This window comes from Kryptolebias marmoratus, linkage group LG4 (assembly GCF_001649575.2).
Source record: "Kryptolebias marmoratus isolate JLee-2015 linkage group LG4, ASM164957v2, whole genome shotgun sequence".
Classification (NCBI taxonomy): Eukaryota; Metazoa; Chordata; class Actinopteri; order Cyprinodontiformes; family Rivulidae; genus Kryptolebias; species Kryptolebias marmoratus.
The window spans coordinates 9,279,173-9,296,085 of record NC_051433.1 but is presented as its reverse complement, the minus strand read 5'-3'; the positions used below and the strand labels follow the sequence as shown (position 1 = coordinate 9,296,085).

The window sequence follows — 16,913 nt, the reverse complement described above, 5'->3', positions numbered from 1 at the left end:
GCATTGGTTTATCACATCTAAGTATTCCAGGCAAAATGACTCAAACTGGTACTATTTAAGTGTTTTTGCACTGCAAGTACGGTGACCAAATCCCAACCACAGCTGTTTAATTAAAAAAAAAAAATTTTGTATGACCATGTGGGACATGTTACAGATGTTGAAATTCAGGAAAGAATGTTTTCATTTCTAACTAAAAAACATTTAATAGACTGTGCATTTCTTTGACATTGTAAGAACTTGACATGTATATTTATATTCATATTAATACAACTTTCTCAGTTCTCACCAATAACCTAGTTTCACTTGTATTTCATTTCCCTGACCCATTTCATTGGAGTAAGATTTTATGGACCCAGTTAAAATGATGGGCATCATCTTTATTTGTGGACATTAGATAAAAAATGTTCTACATTTTCACATAGAGAGTGACACAAGATCTCTTTAATAACATATAACATTTCAGCTCCTACTTCTTTTATTAAAATAGATGCATAGAAGTAACAAAAATCAACCATCTGCCTCTTGTTTTGGCAGTAACCCTCTCCCCTGTTGTCCCCAACATCATGAGCTCACTGGGACGTCAGCTCCATCACAGTATCATATAAAATTCTAATTGTCCCTGAGCTGAATTAATGGCTCTTAATATCGCTAATATGTAATCCAGTGAAGTGGGTAATTTGCATAACTCTGTATAATTGGAGACTGATATTTGTCAAGAATACAAATTTGGGAAATTATGCTAAGCAGAATAAATTACACAAATGAAGGGTCATCTCCTGTTTTATTTTTGATTAAAAACAGACAAAAAACAGAGGAAAAGATCTGAAATGTATTTAATTTTGAAAAACCTTCAGACATGTGAAAAATGGTTGTTTTTTTATGAACTCATGACTCATGACACTAATCAAATGGTGCTGTACAAAAACAAAATGAAATACACAATAATTACAATATTTTAACCACTGACAGGTAAAATTATAACACCTCTCATCATTTTCCTAAGCACTGATCAACATAACACTAGAATCCCCATCCAGATGTTCTTCGTCTCTGATTAGACTTGTTTTAAGGTTGTTTTGACATCAGAAAGTGCAGTCGCTTTATTCTAGGCATGTGTGGATTAGAGTGGCCATCTTTCAATTGAAAGATTGTGATTTGATCTCCAGTCGAGCAGTAAATGTTGTCCAGGACAAACTATATCCCCTATTGCCCCAAGATGCTGTACTTACTTATTCCTGAATTTAAAAGTGATGCATTGGAGATCACATTTCAAATAGAAAATGCTGAATGAGTGTGTGTGAAAAGGTGAATATATAGTGAAAAGCACTTTGTAGAACCTATAAGAGATATAAAGAATGTTATATAAATGTGGCACATTAACATATCCTTATAGCAAATTCATGTATTTTAGACTGAATGTTTCATAATTAATGTTTAGAAATTATTCTTTTCCAAGATGTTAAAATCATCTGTGAAGAATTAGTTATTACTCATCATCAGTTTAAGCTGATATTTTATTTATTCTGAAAGGACTCAAAAGCCATAGCCACTGAGAACTACTGGCAGAAACAGACAAAGAAAAATCTGAAAGAAAATCGTAAATAAAGGATTTATGGGATGTCAGAGATTTAGTTTCGCTGCAGGGCGCACAGCAGCAGCAGCCTCTTCCCAAAAATTAAATGAGTCATGAACAAACTCGGAGATAATGTCGACCTGCAGCCGCAGCCTCGAATGTTACTGACCATTCAGCTCTGGGTCCGACCGCCAGCCTGCTCCTCATTGGTTTACCTCAAACCACGAGACCCAGCTGTGGGTGGTGGCCGAACGAACGCCACTGTGCACCCCCCCTCCTCCTCTGCTCATTCCAGCTTTACACAGCAATGATGGGAAATGACCCTACAATGGCTTTCCTTAAAAGGAAAAGCACAGAACCGTTCAATCGAAAGTCGATTATTTGCTATAGGGTGAGGGGACGTCACCCACACACACACACACACACACACACACACACAGTGCAACAACACTGAAGAGGCTGATGTGAACATCAGTACTTTTCAGATAAAGACCAGAAGACCAGGACAGAACAATTTTATATGAGCTGGATTTTAATTATGCTAATGATCACACACACACACACACAATAACAGAAATCTGATTGATCTACTTACAAAATAAACATGAGAAGACTATCCTTAGAATTAGAAAAGACATATTCCAAACACATTTTCGTCTTAGTCTTTTATTTCTTCAAACCTCAATATTCCTTTTTTCCTCCTCCTCATCCAGATTCTTATTAGAAATAGGCTTAAACTAACCATAATAGTTGCATGTTGTTGATTAAATAGGCTGAATTCATAAACACAATCTCATAGACTTTTTATATATTGTTAAGAAGTCGTTTTTCCCCGCTGTTTATGTTTTCTTGTCAAAAAAGGGTAACAACATAAAGCATTAATGAGATACACAAGCAGCTTCCCTGCAGACAAAATTAAAAGACCCCACCAACACGAACCCCCCTCAAAATAATAAAAAAGCCTAAATATAATTATTAACACCTCCTATGCTTCAGCTGGTGAGGTGCTACACTCTTCAGGGTATTTGGGAAGTGTAGTTAATCTAATGATAATCTTGAGCATGGTTTACACATATTATCACTTTAATTGCTGCGTGTGCCGTGCAATTATACTGTTACCAATTACATGGTTGGAGTTTACTTGCCTGTCTAAGCATTCGGTTCCCCCTAATAGATGCCCTTTATCAACTTGAATAAGTGAAGCCAATGAAACTTCCACTAATGGACTTTTCATTGACATAATGAATTAATTATATGCTCAGAAGAAGAGTGGCGCAGGATGCCGTGGATCAGCACTGCAGTTCGGGGAGAGTAAAAGGGGGATTCTAACGCGAGAAGGGACCGAGGGTTGAAGATGATGTTGCCGACGAAGGTGCTCAAGTGCTTCCACATCCATTAAAATGCAGAGCGTGTTCTCCAGCATGAGTCACCCCTGCTCCCCCCCATCCCTCCCATCCCTCCCGTCCGCCCACCCACCTCACACCACCACCAGCATCTGAGCGCAGTCACCACCTAATATTACGCCTCTGACTTCACACCGGCCGACTGAGGATTCTGTTTCTACGGCAACATGCTCCGGACTCCTCCTCCTCTCATCTCTATCACCCACCCACCCTCTCCCTTGCTCCAGTCTTCCCAGCACCGAGCACGTGACTTTCAGGAAGGCTTCTCCAGCCTCCCCCTTATTGTTATTAACCCTCTCGTGACTGGGTCACCGCCAGAAGCTCTCAGCAGCAGGCCGCCCGACTCCCCCGTCACTTCTCATAAGGTTTCAAAGGAAAATCAGATACTTGTGTAATCTCATTGGAAGATCAAAGCAACGGTTGATCCGAGTGGTGAATTAGCATATTCCATAGTGCGATGTAATTATTTGAGTGTTTCTTCGCTTGTCTGGGACTGATCTCGAAGCTGTCAGCATTAGAGCGTTGTATAAAGTTTATAATTGCTTTATTCTGTCAGTTTGTAAATGACAACAGTGGTAAAAAGAAAACAGATTGCATGCTGTATAAAAATCATTACAACTGCAGTATTTCAAGTTTCAGACCCATTTAAGTTTACATCTTTGCTTCGTTTCGCTATTCCGTCATTTTCAGTCACATCTAGCAGCTCTTTTTAGGTTTTTGAGCTCACTGTTTGTTCCCTCATCAGCATAAAACAACTATTAAGCCAAAGTCTCTTCAAAATCTATATTGTCACCTCAGTTCTCAAAGGATTTCTGCAATCAGGCTCTGTAGAAAGAATTAATCTAACCAAGTTAAAAGTCATGTTTCTTGTTTTTAAAGATCAATCCATCATGCAGATACGAGGTGTTAAAGGCGTCTACCCTCAGAGGAATTAGCTCAGATGCTATTAGCAATAATTATTTTATTTATACAAAGTGTCAAACATTGGAATCAATACTTGTATTCTATTTCAGTGCAGAGATAAAATGAAGAGCGTTTCCTGGTGAAAACGATGCCTCTGCTCCCTTTTCCAACTAAGTTTGATTTTTACCAACGAGCAGCTCCAATGATCTGATTAGTCGAGGCAGTTCATGATTGATGGTAATTGACACAACATTTGATCTCATTTTCTGCCAAGTATTTTTTTTAAACGTCTGCACTTTTCCAGACATTTTTTCATGATGATTTTCCAGATCCAAACCATCTACTGTGAATGTAAACAGTGACTGGGAACCTGTGTAAGTTTTAAACATTTAAAAAAAAAATGATATAAAATAAAGGCTGAAAACAAACAACTGAGGGGAATTAAAACTACAAAAACAATTAAACAAAGCTTAGAAACATGATAATGATGGAAGACAAATTTCTGCCTCCTGGGGAGAAGTTCTTTGCCTTGAATTATCAATCTCTAAATCATAAAGATTACATGATAACTTAATAAAAACTATTGATTTTTAGATGTTCTTTTTTTACTAAATGGGTGTTTAGAGAATCATGTATTATTTTTCCAACTTTTATTGACTGAGACCAAAACAAGAGTCGATGTTTGATTATTAATTAGGTGGATAAAATTAAAGGTACTCATTGCAATCTCATGAAGACCAGTTAAAAAAAAATAAACAAAATCTGCACAATTTTTTTTTTCTCATATCAGTTGTTAATGTGTCTTTAAATTCAAAATTTGTGAATTGCTGCCAGCAACCACGTGTGTTTGATTTCCTACGAAAACTGTAGATGTGACTGAAAATAGGTCACCAATGAGACTGTTCATGGAAGAGCTGTTAGGAATTAAGATGTCCAGCAGTTTTGATTTATTTGTACATATTTCCACTCAGATTTGTTGAGTAAAGTATGCAAACAAATGGGATTTGTTTACATGGAGTCCTTACCTACATTTCAGAATTACATATATTTTTATTTGGAAAACTGCTCTCAAACTGCAGCATTTGATATAGTTATTTTGTGTTTGATTTCATAGTTTGCAATGAGTGCCTTCAACAACATGTATGCTGGGTGTGTACTCTAGCAGTTTTCTGTATTGTCTTGTTGTATTCGAGTGTGTAATTCAAGCAATGTCAAGTGACGTAAGGGAACGAACACTCATCTTTTACAAAGTTTAAAAAAAGAAAGAGGAAGCTTGGCATCAGGAGGTGATCTCACCTGAGTATTGCTTTTTTGGCACAGCTGTCTCCAGCAGCATCCCCCTGAGAGATGTGTCGGTTGTGTATGTGTGTGCGTGTCTGTGCTCGCGCGTGTGTGAATGGACGAACTTCATGAATGAAAAGTCTTCTTCCTGAGCTGCAGACAGGAGGTGAGATCATCTTGTTTGAAATGGAGAATCCCCACCCCCACCCCCCACNGACAGCTAAACGTTTATCTGTGTGACTTTATTTGCTGCTGCTGAGCACATACAGTATTTGCATGTAAATCTCCATCAGGAGAGTCTCAACTCGGAGGTATGTGACAGAGGTTCTCAGTGTAACCTTGTTCTCGACCCAAAAGTCAGAGCATTAATGCACGCTCCGGCTCGGAGTTGCACGAAAACAACTTCCAGGAGACAGCGGGGTTTGACATGCTCAGGTTCGGCCTTATTATTCAACACCTAAGCAACACACCCAGGCTATTTGGATCCAGAGAATCCACGAGGAAAAGCTACCAGTCTCCGTCTGCGTCTGATGGAACTTCAGAGATTTTTGATTCTCGTCATTAAGCGCTGCTTTCTGACAGCAGACTCAACCACATATGTAAAAACTGACATGTCTGTCTTTGTGACAAGCAAACAAAGAGCTATCCACCCCCACCACCACCACCACCACCCCCAGCCGGTCTGGGACAATCTGTGTCCCCTTGGCATTGAGCCTCGCACCTCATACTGTACACTCCGAATCAGAGGTATGTAGGCGCACACACATGACATTCCTCTCGACATTCCCCACTGCAGGCTTCTGTTAATTCCCTCCTGCAGCTAATGATGCCAGTTGCCAAGCAATGCAGCACTTTACATCAGCTATTTGGATGGATGCCACCGTGTGTTTGTTGGAGTGCCGTTCTGTTAGTGGTCTGAGTTTTGTTCAGGTTGGCTGTAATTACCGATTATCTGCTTCATATGTGAGGGAGGAAAATAGCTTATTCAAAATGAAACATCAGTTATGTTTATTTCAAATGTAATCATATATTTGGAGGATTATTGTTAATGTGTTCAGATGTGATACCCAGCAGCGCTTGTTTCTTATCGAGGCTGTGTTGGTGGACATCAGAAGCAGCTGTTCTGATCCTCAGAGCCACGAACCTCCCCGAAGAGGAACCATATTGCAAATGCAAGCTCACATAAATAAATTATGAAGAAAGTTTTCAGAAAAAGATAGAAATAGTAGAGAACACACGGTGCTTTGTTCACACCGCCTTAAGTCAGAATAAGAAGAGGAATTGTAGTTGTAGATGGCAAGAAATGGCAATAAAAGCTACGTATTTTTCATGTGTTATTAAAAGCAGCATTAAACATTTATAAACACCGTTTTTAGTTCTTTGAATATTAATTTGAAAACTTGAGATGTGAAAATATAATATTAAAGATAAAACTATCAAAGTTATCGGAAAAAATGCAATTGAATATTCAAAAACACTGCTATATTCAATAACAATGCTTTTCTCTGACATAAACGTGCACATTTATTATATGTTGGAAAGAAATGTAAGTCTTTTAATCATATCTGAGTAAAAATAGTTTCACTCCTTTTTTGTTCTCAGCTTCCCATAGGTGTGATAAATAGCCTAGAACATAAAAACACTTCTAACACTTCTCAAACTATACCCAGAAAAAGAGGTTTACAATTAGAAACAATTACTAAAACTCTGTTTTTCTTTTCTCTAGTGGTATCAAACACTGTAGTCTTTTTTTTTTGGTGTGGTTTTATAATCATCAGAGAGCCCAATAAGGCTTTCACTGCTTTTTTTGTGCAGATCTGTTACAGTTTGTTCACCGTAGGAGTTTCCCCTCCTGTCTAAGCAGAACGATGAGGTCATTGTTATGGGTTTAAATCCAGAGTGGACTTAATCTGGGAGATAAGGGCTGGATTTGGATTTAGTGCTCAAAAAGGGTCATGAGGCTACAAACATTTAGACTGCGTAAACACAGCACTTCGACATAGGATCTCCAGTTGTTTTACAAACTCACTTATATCTGCATGAGCCAGAGAGTTTTATCATGTTTTGCACTGATTTCATGATTTCACAGTTTAGTTCTTACCTGACTGATAGGTCCTTCATGGCTTCTGTGATCTACTGATGTCACATTGTTAAAATAATGTCATAAAGATTAGACGAACACTAAAATATCAATAAATCAGTTTAGTTGTTAATCCAACTTTGGGTTTGAGTTTAAATCTTTGTTTTAAAATCAAGAAAAATAAGATGTATTTCTGAGCCTAAGATATTTTAATAAACTCTTCTAATAGCAATAAAGATGCAATATTAAAAAAAAAACTCATAGTAATGTTTAAAAATTTGTGTTGTGTGACTATTTTGTTTTTGGTGTTAATGTGGATTTCAGGTGTTTTTGGATTTTGTTTATACATTTTTAGAGGTATTGTGTCTATACGGACATCTTTGTATACATAACAGAATAATTGGACCATAAAGAATTAAAGGCCTCCTCCTTGTAGGAATGCACAACACCCACCCCAGTTTTAAAGTAAGACAATGAGAAATAACAGAGTTTTAGCAAATTTGGTCTGTACTGTAAATATCCTTGTGCACAATGTCATGGGATTTCAGAGACGTCACACTCAGAGTATGTATCAGGATAACTCTCAGCTACTCCCACATCAAATTTGACCTCATTATATGTACAATTGACTGATTTACAGTCATTTTTGTGTTTGCTAACGTGGTTCTCTGTGGTGGCCATGTTGAATTAGACTGACTCCAGAGGTTAATCAGTTATAAATGCACATCTAGTTATTACTTTCTGAAGGTTTCATTAAAATCTGTCCTTTGATTCATGAGATATTTTTCCAGCCTAATGCTTTCAGCAAAGATCTGGTGGAAAGAGTAACCTGTGGAGTTTGTGTTGTGGATGATTATTTGCTACAACCACGCCAGATTTGACCACAATATCTGTAAAATAGCTATAGACATTTTTGTATTTTCCAATATCAGTTGGCAATTCATCATTTAAAGAAGTACATCCAGTAATTAATTCCTGAAAGTTTCCTTAAAATCTGTCCAGTGGTTCATTAAATAATTTGCTAACAGATAAAGTTGACTCACAATAGCTATTGGCAAAATGTTTAACATGGATCTTGCACAATCTATGAGCGCTCAGAATATGTATTGTAGATCAGTCTCATCTACTACCACATCAAATTTTAGGCCAATATCTGTAGAATGGATTGATTTGTAGCCATTTTTGTGTTTTTGAAGGTCTACATGCAGGCCACCTGACTACAGCCAAAAAGCTTTGAAGATAAGGCTCTGATGTTGACTTTATATATTTGGATGTAGAACAAAATGAGTTTTATGTTGGAAGATGTCTGTTGTTTGAATCAGTTTTCATGTTCATTTAAGTGAGGGAAACAAGTCACACCTGGGAAAGAGTCTCACTCAGGTTTTCCACAAGTGCTACCCATCTCTTCCTGTTTCAGAGAAATGGGTCAGCAATGATTTAAAAAAAAACAGTCATCTATCCTTCATGTCCGCTCTGTGGCAGACGGAGCTCTCAGATTAAACGCACCAATTACTGCGCCCTCCACGCGCAGGGCGATAATAGGGTTTGGAGGGATTTACACGGTGCTGTCCAGTCAAATGCTGCGGGCTTGGGGAATGACATCATTTTGATCACCTCACATACCGGCTGACCCCCACCTTCACTCCCCCCTCCTTGCCAAAGAGTGAAGTCTCACTCACCACCAAACCCACACCTGAGCAACAAACCCGTGCCATATCCTGCGCTCGTCACGGCGCACGTCTGCTCTGATAGGAGGACTTTTACGCTGCCTCCCCTCCCGTCCTTCCCTTTCCTTCTCCTCCTCGGCCGTGTTTACTACATGAGACGGGGGGGTTTAAATTGAGGAGTGTGCGCAGATCGCATCGTTAGAAGGTAATGGAAAAGGAGGAGGAGGCGTCGGGAGAAGGAAAACAGGCGAACCGAGGGAGCGCATCTGTGTTTACTGCTGCCTGGGTCTAACGCAGCCGAGGACTGCCCCTCTGGATGCGGAGGAGGAGGAGGGAGCTCGGATGCTGCTGGTGTTAAGCGCAGAAAGGACATTTTTTTTAATTTATTTATTTTGTCGTTTTTTGTTGTTTTTTTACAATAAAATTCCAAACTAAAGAGGAAAAGGCTGAGCGCTCGCATCCAACAGCGATGGATCCCCGCTGAGGTAGGAACCATTGATTGACATCATTCATTCGGAGAAATAAACGGGGAGGAAGGCTCGACAGAAAAAAACACCAGATACACGCCTTTGTCATTCTAATGTAAACTGTCAGTTTGTGTTTCACTGGAACGTAAATGCTGTCAGAGAGGCGCTGGAGGTGGCAGAGGAGGAAACGATGCGCCTCCGAAACATCCGCGACGCGCTGGCCTGTAACCGAGCGCAGCCTGCTCCTGCAGCTCCTGCAGCTCCTGCAGCTGATACCTCCACACAAACACACTCAGAGAAACCAGGCAGGACTATTAGGAGACGAGATCAGTCGGATGTGAATGATGGGTTTACACCAGATGTGTCTCTGGAGTTGATTTCCTCTTAGAGCAGAAAATTTTAATGAGGAGGATTTTTTTTTCTCTCTCTCAGATTTCAGGGCTTTTGGGTATAATTTAGCTGATGATTCATCCTTTTTAGTATTTGTGAAACTAATTTGTGAATTGGGAATAATAGTTACATGAAACTATAGGGCATGAATTCGTTTCAGACAGCTTACATCAGATGCAGGAGCATTAGTCTTAGACTAAGTATTACAGTTAATCTGATTGCAGGAAGACATGCAGACTTTGTCATTTTACTAACTTTTGTCATTGATGAATTTCAGATGAGAAAAGAACTGAAGGAACGCTCACAAATAGCTCATTAATATAAAAACTGATACACTCCAGGTTTGGTATTCCCTAAAAAACACACATACTTATTACTGTTCTTATTATAGAATAACATGGATGATTTTAGTTGCTCTTATTATTTAGGTGCACAGATAAAACCTGCCATGTCTTTGTGATTTCTCCACAGTGAAAACAGCATGAGAGGAAAAGGTTTTTTTACAAGAAATAATGTGGTTTCCTTCCTCGCTGAGCGTGCATGTGCTGTTGTCCTTGGAGACGAAAAGCTTTGAAGAAGCCGATAGAGTTCTCTCATTATCATCATCTATTCTTATTTGTGTTCATATATATACCAGCAGATTATCAACTAGCTTTCACATAGAGCACTTTTTAAGCTTGCCGAACAAGAGCAAATCCAAAACTAAACGTAGCCTCGTGACTTATGATATTTACTGCAGTGCTGTGCTTCCTATGATTGTCAGAAAGAGGGAGATCGTTTTATTTGTGCCATTAATCACAGGCAGTGTTCAGCAGAGGCTCTCTCAGATTTATGGTCCAGACATGAGGCTCTTTTGTGCTTAATACACACACCTTAAATTAACTGGCACATCTTATGAAGAACAAATTTAGAGATCTGTCTAAGTGTTATAGGTCATGTTTTACATCCTTTCTTCCTTGATGTGAGAAATCCCCCAAAATGATGAATGTGCTGAAATATGTGGCAGGATTGTGTTAATCTACACCAAGGATCTGCATCTTTCTCACTCAGTTTGATATCTTGGAAGATAGTGAACTTCAAAAGGAACTTAAAATTAATTTATTGGACATATATCTAAATTTAAGGGTGGTCTGACGTGTCTGTCTGCATTCACAACCAGCTCAGATGTAACTGGGTCAGACTTCAGGCCTTTAGGCCTACCTAATAATCAATCATCCAACCAAGTTTCTCTGCAGTTTCTGATAACTTAGTAAGAATATTAAATCTACAAACTACCACTCCAGTGATTTGAGTTTTCAGTTTGCTATAATATTTTTTGTTTTGGTCTCTTCAGGGCTCCCACTGCTTCGGCCATTTCGACGACTGCAGCCCCTCATGGCGCTCCTTCATGAATCCCGTGCCCCCTCACCATCCCTCTCTGGCTTCAACACACCCCTCTCTGACCCCCCATCTTTTCGCCGCCTCGATGCCGAAACACCGTGCACACCTGAAATGGACTTGACCCCGACCCAGTGTGTCCTCAGAAATGTCCTCTCCATAGACACCGGGGGTGCTGTAGAGCCTGGAGGAGGTGGAGGAGGAGGAGGAGGAGGAGGAGGAGAGGGGAAAACTGACGGACACAACCAGACACCGAGCGAGGAACAACAGGAACACTTTACCAACAGCGTGCTAAAACTCCACGAGCATGATGGGAGTGGTGGAAGGACAGAGGGAGAGGGGCAGGAGCCGGACAGCTCCGTGGTCAGGAGCCAGGCGGACGAGGCCAGGTTACAGTGCCAGTCCACAGGAGGGGGTGGGGGGTTTCTGGAGGGGTTGTTTGGGTGCTTGCGGCCTGTCTGGACTATGATTGGCAAGGCTTACTCCACAGAGCACAAACACAACCTGGACGGTAAGTCTAGTTGAAATTTATTTCTGTGTAAAGTGAGCAAACACCTCTGCACACATCACAATCAAGAGTGGCTTTCAGCTGACCAATAAAAGCAACCACTCCTCCCAATTTAATTTTGGTTTGAAGCTTTGATATGCTAATTAAATGATCTTATCTCCAGTTTAATTACATTAAGCAGTAGGCAGAAAAATGACTCCCACAAAGGCCATGTTGTAAACAAACACCCTGAAATAAATGAGCTGCATCCCAAAAAGAGACTCCATTGAAGCTGCAAAGGACTTATTTCCCCTTGATACCGGCCCCCCATCCCATCCCATCCATTTGCCATGCTTGTGCCCACCTCCCACTACCCCCACCCCTCTAGGTGAAGCTATAGCTCCCTGTGATGCTGTGTTGTTTATGTCTGCAGCCACTACAAAAGTGCAGGACTCCCCTGAGACTCCTCTGCCAAATCTGCCTCATGAATAATGCATGACCATGCTCTGACCCTGCTCCTCTCATCTCTATTAACACAAACCTGACACACACTCAAACGTGAGCACACATGTGCCAAACGATGGGCGCACGCACACATGAATACATTTTCAAATAGAAACGCCTAACAACCAGCACTGGCATTAACATATAAAGTCAGATGAAATGCCAAACCTGGCTAAAAATATGGCACCTCGTATCAAACGCGGAGGTGGCAGCTTTCCACCCCTCCTTGTCTCCCCTCCTCCCGCCTCTTATTGTCTCTCCTTTTCATCATGTTTCATTATCACTTCCAGTCCATCTGCACGTCACTGCCCTCCTCTTCTCTGCACACTCGTGACTCCACAGTGGATATTATAAAAATGAAGTAAATACGATTGGGCTTCTAGCAACCGAATGCACATCATAACAATCTCTTTTCAACCCGGAGGAAATTATACATCACAGTAAAACCAGGAAAAAGGTTTGTCATTTATTGGTTCTGACAGATGAAGAGGAGCCTGGTGTGCTAAACTTGCTAAAGTTTTCTTTTTTAAATTAAAAGGAAGAAAAAAATAATGGAATTTTGGAGAGTATTTTGGTCCGATGCAGATTGGGTCTGATGTCTTTACCATTCGAGAGGCTCATTAGAGGCAGAGTCCACAATCAATCACTAGAGAACATTAATGATTAATATCATCCTCATTAATATGATAAATGTGTCTGAATGTAGCCTACTCTGCTGCTGTTCTTCCCAGGTCAGCACCAGCAGCAGAGCAGGCTGTATATTTGTGTGTATATTAACAGCCTGTCTTCAGCCACATGGACCCTTGTTGACCCGTGGGGAATCCCCACCACCATCTCTACTCCTTACACACACAGAAACACACACACCCCTATTACTGCTCCTCCACCTCTCTGTTCACCCTACATTAGCTTCTCAAATTCCTCTTCTTCCTCCAAGCCCCTCCTGAGCTTTGGACCCCTGTTTCGCGTCAGCCCCACAATGGCACTAAGCAGGATTTAGGAGGCTGAGAGAGAATTACCCACAAGAGATTAGAGCTTCCCTGTCTGTCTGCTCACAGCCTCGGGTCTCAGGTTAGGAGGTTCATCTTCAGAACAAGATATCAGCTCAGGTTATGGGCCGCTGAGGCTCCAAGCAAGTTTTAATGTTTCACTGCAGAATTATACAGTAATTAGAATTTTGCTTTCATTCACAATTTTGCTCTCCATTGACAAATGATGCAAGGTATTATTTTGCAATGATTTTTGTCTTTTAAATGAACCATTCATCTAATACTGATGGATCTTTCTCCTGTTCCTTTCTGGGCAGCAGGGTAGTTGCTGCATTATCTCTAACAGTCACTGTGTGAGAGGCAGGATACACCTGGACAGGTCACGTCTGTCACAGAGACACGTGGAGACAAACGAGATAAACAACCATTCATGCTCTCACTCACAAGTTTTTACTTAAGTAATTTTTTAATCATTTTAAAATTAAAGGACTAGCATTCTTTGAAGTAATGCATATCACCCTCCACCTTTCATGTTTTAAACTAAAATCATCCCATGAGGGGAAGGAGTCAAACCTTGTAAATGAAGATAAACACAATGATGACGTAAAATGGCTCAGAGAATGTGTTGAGAATGACTCTCAGGTATTACCAAAACAAAATTTAGGCTCAGCGTCTGTAAAGCTGATTGGATTACAGCCATTTTTGTGTTTGCCAAGGTTGCTTAGCTGTGGGAGCCATCTTGAATTAGACTGATTCCAAACGTTAATCAGCTGTAGATGTCCAGCTAATGAGTACTTTCTGAAAGTTTTATTAAGGTCTGCCCACTGGTTCATGGGGTATTTTGCTAACACTACAGACAAATGAACACACATCCACAGACACACACAGGCACTGGCCAAAACATTATTGCCTTTCACCTTTGGCAGCAGGTGATAATAATCCTGGTGGTAATACCGACTAGTAAACATGATTTTGACATTCGATAACATGCCACGACCTGTACTGACACTAGAGCTTAAGTTTCATGATGTAACTTTTTTAGTTTTATGTTTTAAGTTATTGTTTGCCTTGCCAGCTGCTCACTTTTTATTGTACTGTGGAAATTCTGAGCTAAATCAGCTATCATAATGCTAATTTACAAAGATGTTTAAAACAGCATTCTGCTTCTTTTTTAACATGGTGACTCCTGTCAGTCCACACAGAGCATAAGAAAAGCAAAGATGATTGAATTATAGTTAGTTTTATTAGTAATTGGTGATAAATCAGACTCTGGGGCCATGAATCTCTGTCAGAAATGTCTCAGTAATCCATGACAGCTGTCATGTTGTCAAAATGTTTCTTCCACACAAATGCCAACTTCTTGGCGTTACTAAAGGAGATGTCAGGCAATCAGACTAACTAGATTTCAACCTCTGGAGACCAGAAATGTCCTTTCAAATTTGATAACTCATTCAATAAGAGATTTTCAAGTCTCAACCATTGAGTGGACAAAACGTGAAATTAAAAATCAAACTTGTGAGTCCATCCTATTTTACCTCGAGTCCATCCTATTTTACCTCAAAGGTTTAGCGCGTGACGCCGCTTTCGCATCTTAAATTTCCAGGCATGATTTTGCTCTGTGGCTTCATCGCTCAAATTAAATTAATTTATCGTCAGTCAATCGTCACTCTGTATTGAACGGCTGCTACACAGTTAATCTCACCAAGGGGCCCTTTTTTTCCTCTGTTCAGAGGAGTGGGAGGTCCCATTCGAGGAGATATCGGACCTGCAGTGGGTGGGCAGCGGAGCCCAGGGCGCCGTCTTCCTGGGCAGACTGCACGGACAGGAAGTGGCCGTTAAGAAAGTGCGAAACATCAAAGAGACCGACATCAAGCACCTCCGCAAGCTCAAACACCCCAACATCATCACTTTTAAGTAAGTGGACATAAGCATAAAAAGCAGCATGTCCTCTGTCAACCAGATTAAAATTATTATCTTTATCATCAAAACAAAATTGGTTTGGTTTCATCACAGACTTTGTATAAACTCTTGTGCAGTTTCTTTACCATTTATTTGTTATGTTTTTACTCTCTCAGAGGGATCTGTACCCAGGCTCCTTGTTACTGCATCATCATGGAGTACTGTGCTCAGGGACAGCTGTACGAGGTGCTGCGGGCGGGCAGAAAGATCACTCCGTCCCTGCTCATGGACTGGGCCATGGGCATCGCCGGGGGCATGAACTACCTTCACCTCCACAAGATCATCCACAGAGACCTCAAATCACCAAAGTGAGTCTTTTCAGAGCTTGTAGAGATTTCCCTGCTCTGTATAAACTGGGACCTGAGAGGAAACAAAAGGTCAAGCTTTCATTGAAGGAATGCATATCGCCTGCCACCTTTCAAGCTAAAGTTTGAGTCTAAAATCATCTTATGTTGATGGCAGAGTTATACCTATTTTTTTAGCTATTTTGGTCAAATCTTGGAAATAACACAATGCATGACCTCATTTGATATTGTAATATCTTGGGTGATCTTGCATGATCTGTTTGAGTATGTATTGTGAGATATAACCACTGTTATTTTTCTTTCTATGGTCAATTAACTGTGGCGGATATCCTAATTTGCTTTGAGTGCTTTTATCAGTTGTAGATATATATTGAGTACTTTGTGAAATGTTCATTAGTATTCATCCAGTGTTTCATATGATATTTTACTAACAGACACAAAGTTGATTCCAGTGGTTAATGTCAAAGTTTTAAACACTCAGTTAGTGCTGAGTGTATAGTTGTTGATCATTTTCAGCTACCAGATTTTACCTTCATTTCTCTAAAACTGGAAGAGTTCTAGCCATTTTTGTGTTTGTTAAGATGGATTAGCTGTGGCGGCCATCTTGAATGGAGTTGGCTCAAAAAGTTAATCAGTTGTAGATGCACATCAATGATTACTTTATGCAAGTTTCATTAAAAATTTTTAGTGGTTTAGGAGATATTTTGCTAACGGTTCAGACAATCAAACACACACAGACAAGGAGAAAAACATTATTGCTCCGCCTTCCCTTTCGACAGCTGTAAGTGTAGTTTGTACAGATTTTAACTACAACACTGCTGGTCAAGTTTTGAAATTACCTGGAGCCTTAATGTGTTACCGGATGAAGTAATTTATTAAAATGTCTGATCACAGCTGGTTTGCTTGAGTTAGTTTCAGTTTCTGTGAGCTCACACAGGTAAATACAGTGAAATCTAACATTTCATTCCAGCATGCTTATCACCTACGATGATGCGGTGAAGATATCTGATTTTGGTACGTCCAAGGAGCTCAGTGACAAAAGCACCAAGATGTCTTTTGCTGGGACTGTAGCCTGGATGGCTCCCGAGGTCATCCGCAACGAACCCGTTTCTGAGAAGGTGGATATTTGGTAGGTGTTCTAACCTTTCTACAATGTCCTTTTTGAGTTTTTAAATTTTCCTTCATGATTTGTCTTATCAGCCTACTGAATTAACATAAAATCTCTTTAGCTCCAGCCTACTACAATGCAGCACAAAAGATCCTGTTTCCAGACAATCTATTCAGTATGATGTATAATATCTCATTACATGAAACTCTATAGGGTCTCTGTCGTATCTGATGGGTTGTCCTATGTTAAGCCTTGGTTCCTCTCCAAACCTTCTCCGCCCCCTTAGTACATCCTCTGCCTCCCTCTTTCTCCTTTTACTACATCCCTCCATCAGTCTTCCTCTCCATCCTGAAAGAAACGCTGGCTAATTTAATAATTGATCTGCCAGATGCTGCAGTGCTCAGGAGAGGCTGGAATAAC

General features: G+C 40.2%; 1 protein-coding gene across 2 annotated transcripts in view; it reads left to right on the top strand.

Moving 5' to 3' along the window:
- The window catches only part of LOC108231598 (mitogen-activated protein kinase kinase kinase 12), a 29,932-nt gene that overhangs the window by 1,988 nt on the left and 11,031 nt on the right, over positions 1–16,913 (top strand). Inside the window, exons 1-5 of one of the 2 annotated variants that reach the window (XM_017408704.3) lie at positions 8,948–9,392; positions 11,098–11,652; positions 14,852–15,035; positions 15,197–15,388; positions 16,356–16,514. In XM_017408704.3, the coding sequence (XP_017264193.1) occupies positions 11,139–11,652; positions 14,852–15,035; positions 15,197–15,388; positions 16,356–16,514 (1,049 nt within the window). In that variant the 5' untranslated portion in view covers positions 8,948–9,392; positions 11,098–11,138. Of the gene's footprint in view, positions 1–8,947; positions 9,393–11,097; positions 11,653–14,851; positions 15,036–15,196; positions 15,389–16,355; positions 16,515–16,913 lie in introns of those variants that run through there. The other variant, XM_017408705.3, reaches the window with a different exon arrangement.